Source organism: Sapajus apella, unplaced genomic scaffold (genome assembly GCF_009761245.1).
Source record: "Sapajus apella isolate SASKATOON/1434 unplaced genomic scaffold, GSC_monkey_1.0 scaffold1, whole genome shotgun sequence".
NCBI lineage: Eukaryota > Metazoa > Chordata > Mammalia > Primates > Cebidae > Sapajus > Sapajus apella.
This window is the reverse complement of record NW_022436941.1, coordinates 33,317,896-33,323,895: the sequence shown is the minus strand read 5'-3', so window position 1 is coordinate 33,323,895 and position 6,000 is coordinate 33,317,896. Positions and strand designations below refer to the sequence as shown.

At 38.0% G+C, this 6,000-nt stretch overlaps 1 protein-coding gene across 2 annotated transcripts in view; it reads right to left on the bottom strand.

Annotated features, from left to right (window-relative positions):
- Window positions 1-6,000, bottom strand: part of EFNA5 (ephrin A5) — a 286,954-nt gene that overhangs the window by 10,276 nt on the left and 270,678 nt on the right. The window contains exons 3-4 of one of the 2 annotated variants that reach the window (XM_032275007.1): window positions 1,443-1,508; window positions 967-1,047 (exon numbers count right to left, since the gene is read on the bottom strand). In XM_032275007.1, coding sequence (XP_032130898.1) covers window positions 967-1,047; window positions 1,443-1,508 — 147 coding nt within the window. The remainder of the gene's footprint in view (window positions 1-966; window positions 1,048-1,442; window positions 1,509-6,000) is intronic. The other variant, XM_032275018.1, reaches the window with a different exon arrangement.

Here is a 6,000-nt window from a genome sequence, read left to right as displayed (position 1 = left end):
CTCCTACGTAGCTGGGACTACAGGTGTGTGCCACCACACCCGGATAAGTTTTTGTATTCTTAGTAGAGACGGAGTTTCACTGTGTTAGCCAGGATGGTCTCAATCTCCACCTGCCTCGGCCTCCCAAAGTGCTGGGATTACAGCTGTGAGCCACCATGCCCGGCCCTTCAGGTTTTTATTATCCATAGTATATGACAGACTAAATGTCTCAATGAGTGCTTTTGTGGGTTTCATTTTTTTTTAGTTGTGGGAAACGTTGGGAGTGTGGAAGTCAATAGTAGAAATATTTTATTTATCCTTCAAACTTATTTTGCCTCAGTAATCAAGGATCACATTTGGCTCGACAGGCTACTGGTACATCTGTAGCAGCAAGAGATGTGTGAGTTTGTGGTGGCAATGTGATTATACTTCTCCAGACCAATGACTATTGACAATAGCAAAAATAATATTGAAATAAAATAAAGTTCCTTGGGTCAGTTCAATGCTGCATGTAAATTTCTAGAGAAAACTAAATATGTTGAATTAGTTTCTATTTTGTGCACTAGTCTTATTACTTTTATCTACAGATTTGGAGATAAAAAAGAAAATTTTATAAACATATACAATAGAAATGTTATCTGTCTTATATGAAAACAGATTCTTTAATATTCACAGTGATTCACCAGCATGCTCTGAGGATATGGTAAAAGGCAGTGAGATTTTAGCATTCTGATGGGGCTTCTATATTAAGATACCGCATTAGCTCAAACCCATTCCAAAAAAGAAAAGTTTTGTTTTATCTAACATGCATTACACAAAGATACTGGAGGAATGAGGTAGAATATAAGTCATATTAGCATCACTAGCAATGAGCAAAAGCAGAACAACTATAACATGCAAACATGCAGAGAGGAAGAAAGGAAAAAAATACTGAAGCACCAGAGAAATAGATGCATTTGTTAAAAGAGATTCTCTAAGCATACTAACCTGCTGGTTCTAATGAATTTTCTACTTTGTCGTTAACATCGAAAACACGATCATGAACACCTATAGTTTTCATACAGCTATCTATAACAAAAATAGAGATAACAGCCAAATATGTTAGTGAAGACACCCTTAAACTCCCATTGCTTTCTTTTTTTTCTTTCTCTCCTTTTTTTTCTTTTAGTTATGTAAAGATTGTTTTACAATCAATGGCATGTTCCAAATGCCAGTATTGTTCCCATTTGTTCTGCAGGTACAACAGTCTAAGAAACAACAAGTTAGCAACTGCTGTGTACTTAAGTAAAAGCATCATGAAGAATGAGAAAAAATATGATGAAAACTAAAATATGAATGTTGATATACAAAACAGATACCACACAAGATTTAACAGTAAAAAAAGTTTTACCGCTGTGAACCAGACCACACAATAAAGCATGCGCAATGAAGCCACCCTCTGAAGCTCATTTTAGGGGACTTACTTGTTGGTCTCACAAAGACTTTGAGCTTTAGACAGGACCTTCTTCCATTATCTGGGATTGCAGAGGCTGTGGATACCACAGAGAGAGAGAGCAGGAGAGAAAGAAGAAAACAACCACATATTACTCTTCATTTTCACATAGAAATGGTCGACAATAAATTCTTTCCTGACTTGAACAATTAGGAACTTTCTCTAATTCTTCCCCCCAATTAAAACAAACAGTACATTTCAGGTCTCACTGCTATAGAAAAGCTACTTTCATATCCCGACCTTCTCTTTTCAATGCAATAAAAGAATCATGCAAGAATGTGAGTAATCTGTGAAGAAATACTTTGGATTTTTATTTCAAAGGCTTTTCTGTTTAACTTGATCTGTTATCAATTTTCTCTAAATCGAGAGGCTAATGTGTGAGCTCTCCTGCTTTCACAGAGCCACTCCTCTGCTGCAGGAAAAGCAGCCCAACGGAGGCCTAAGGTGAAAGTGCCGGCCCGAACCAGTAACAGAGGGTTACAAGGCAGACTTAAACGTGATCTGCTTCTGCTGGCAAAAGCAGAGCTTTGTGGGTCCTGAAAGCTTGTCTGTCAGTGCCTTTGCAGGTAATTCAATTAGAGGTTTTACTCAGAACTTGGCTCCACATTCTATATGACTAACCCAAGCCCAGTAACTTCCATCATGCTATTATAAGTACAATATGCTATTGAGAAAGTACTGTGTTGCAATGGTACATATTTTTTTTAATTTGCCACAGAGAAGGATGGAATTAATAAAGTGGGCTTACCAAAACATGACAGCATGTTTCAAGTTATAAATCACTTGAGGAAGAAACTTTCTTCTCCTCTTCAAGATAATAAGACTGTAAACTTTCCCTACGGTTGAAAGATTATCTCCCCTCTGTATCCACAGCAAAATGTCAAAGGAATTTCCAAGGGCACTAAGGCCCTTAAAAACCACATGTATTTACTAATGCATTCTAGAAATGACAAAAATTACAGAAAGAAGCGTCACATACTTTCCTCCCTATTGTTTGCTTCAAGTGGTTTCTTTGTTCAGAAAAAGCAGATGACATCAATCAAATCACATATGGCTTACAATTAGTTTGGCAATACCCAAAGTGACAAAGAGAGGGACCAGCATTTAGTGTGTCTTCTCTCTCTTTTAATTTTTAAATTATTCCTCATGGGGAGTCCAGAACACAAAAATGCTACTTTTGCAGGTGAGAGGATTCAATACACAAACTTCAAAACAAATTTTACACAATCTCCTTACGTAATTCTGGATCCAAGTAACCCTCCTGGAGGAGAGCTTCTAAATTCGCCAACTAAACAATGTCAAGCAGTATAGGGTCCCTAGTGTCCCTATTCAACACCTGTTGAAAACTACTTTAATTTTAAAACAAAAGTATAAAGAAAAAGTGTTTTTGGTCCTCTCTATCTCCCCTGGTTGCTCTGACAAGCAGTTAAGAAGTGCTAACAGCTGGCTTTGCTGTAGGCTTTCATTAAATCAAAGTCAGAAAAACTCCCTCTACTGACATTTACAGTAACTAGTGTGTTATTTAGGGCACAATATTTGCACTCTGTGGTTTGATCCAGGAAATGGTGTCCTTCCTGTGGACCTCAACTGCAAATGTGCATGTCACAAATACAGCACTCACAGGTGACTCCAATTCATTAGGAAAACCATGGGTTCTTGAGGGAGTATATGTCTTATTCATGAGAGTTAGTGTGAAAAAGTGACACATGGAAGTTCACACTGCTGTTCTATGAATTTCTAAGCTGAGATGAACTCACTTCGAGCCTCGTGAATTTGATTTGCTACATGCAAATAACTGACTTTACAGATGATACTCCTAAATAAACAGGCTGAAGACAGAATCAAATGCTTAACTGTTTTAATGAGGAACTTCTTGGATTTAGTACAGGTCTTTCAGATTTTTACTTAGGAGAAATAAATCCAGGACATGAAAATTATTGTAGAGAACATGGGAATAACTAAACAGCAAATGATAAGCCATCCAGGAAAAAACCTGAGAATTCTCTCACGAGCTCTCAAGGAGGAACTTCAGCCTTAGTCACTGGATGTGCTACATGCTTCTGTGAATTAAAAATATCAAATGCATTTGTATTTACATGATACATAAAATAAAAACCTCTCTTCCCTAACAACCTGCCCTATTACTTCCTCATCTCCTATCATCAGGAAATGTGACTGATGCTTTGTGATACTGTTTGACTATTATGCTCTAATCTTTAGAAAAATTTATGAACAAAGAATATTAGCATACCATGTGATATGTGAGTACACAGCACAGATTGCATGCCATGGACTGACACTGTCATCTCTAGCCTGAGCTCAAGGAGCAAACTCCTTAGCGCTAACCTAAGATGTGCGCCTTACTAGGTCAGTATAACCTGGGTTTCTTATTTATCACTTTGTAAAACAAAAACAAAATCCAAAAAGATAAAAACCTTTTCCATATAGTAGCAAAACTCCATTTTTTAAATGAAAAGTTTAATAAAGTGAGAGTGTGGATGTCCTCTATGTTATGCTCAACATTCTTTCACTCCACACTTCTTGGCTGACAAATGTAAGATGCTTTTACACCAACTTAAAAACACAGATGATTAATTATTAGTAATATCTGAATATATAAGGTAATACAAAAGTGCATTACTAATCACAAGTAAACAAAAAGCAGAGGACTGAGCACTAAAAACAAAACATAACAGAGGAATTGAAACATATAATACTCCCACTAATAAACTTACAAAGAAAAATCTCAGGATCAACTTATGAGCAATAGATAAAGCTGAGGATGGAAATGAGGGAGTAAAATCTTAAAACATGCCTAGCTTTTGTCAGGAGGTAGGTAGTATTAACCCTTATGGTTCGAGAGATACATCACTTTATCATGACCAACTTTATATTAGTTAAAAGTAAATATGTAACTATTTGTATATACATAATTTATATTCTCTGTCTATACAACTTCTTGTACTGCTTTCCTTAGAAAACAGTCAACATCGAAAGTTGATAGTGAATAATTATAAAAATGCATTACATATTACTGCAGCTTTATGTATCATTTCAAATGCTTTTAAAATGCCTACTATGGGCTGGGTGCAGTGGTTCATGCCAGTAATCCCAACACTGTGGGAGGCTGAGGCTGGTAGATCACTTGAGTGAGGCTAGGAGTTCGAGTCCAGCCTGGCCAACTTGGCAAAAAACCTGTCTCTACTAAAAATACAAAAATTAGCCAGACTCGGTGGTGCACACTTGTAAATCCCAGCTACTCGAGAGGCATGAGAATTTCTTGAGCCCAGGAGGCAGAGGTTGCAGTGAGCTGAGACTGAGCCACTGAACTCCAGCTTAGCCACAGAGCTAGACTCTGTATCAAAATTAAATAAATACAATAAAATGCCTACTATGCACCAGCTTCTTTATTAGGTGCTATGTATGCGAAGAAGATATATAAGATTTCAAACTGTCCCTGCCTTTGTGGTGTGCTTCTTCAAGCTGGGACATAAATATGAACCACAGTTCAGGGTGGCTGGAGGGACCCATGTAACAACCAAGGTTTATGTGAAGAGCCAGCAAAGCTTTGGGCAGGGAGAAAGAGTGCGCCCCAGACACGTTTATCAGAGGCTTCCCAGGTCCTCCAGAAGCTAACCAGCAGCAACTGGGACAGAAGACATTTTATCCCTAAATTTCCAAATCAGAGCTTTGGCACCAAAAAGATGCACTGACTTGCAAACAGCTGAAAAAAATCTAGACCTGAAATCTTCCTCGAAAGATACATGGAATTTCTAATAGAATTTTTCTACTTAAAATGAGAAATGTCTTAAACAGTTGCCACAGAATGCAAATTCACATCCATTTAAACAGTTCACTGCTTAAACTGTATATCTGGAGTCAGAAGGTTAGGAGTAGGGACATGGGGACAATTAAAACAAGCACAACCCGCCATTCCATTATCTTAATAGCAACTTTACAAATCAATCCATAGAGTCCCTTCCCCCAAATGAGCTGCAAAGTACCAATCAAAACCTTATAACACATAATGAAATACAAGCTAGAGACTCTTTGGTTCTCTGTGTTTACGGTACCATGCTAATAAGGCCACGAGGGCCCCTTCCTTTTTCTCTGCTCCATGACCTCAGACAGGGGCTCTAACTTCAGCCTTCCCAAAAATCTTGGTTTCCTGGGGTTCAGGTGAGCATGACTCAGCACTTAGCCAATTTGGTAGAGAAAGGTGACCATATTCAGTGCCTCCAAATCAGTAGTTCTGAAAGTTATATTTAGTATTACAAATCTATGTAACATTCACACCACAATTCACCATAGGTCTATCATTCAGACATAGCAGAGAACACATCCCTTCAGGTACTGCCATCATGCTTGTGGCAGGCAGCTTCTGACATGGCTCCCAATGATCCCCACTTTCCTGTAGGCAGGCCTTTGTATAATCCCCCACCCCTTGAGAGGGGGCTGAACCTATTAACTTGCTTCTAATGAGTAGAACACAGCAAAAGTGATGGGTTGTCATTTTGATCATGTTACAA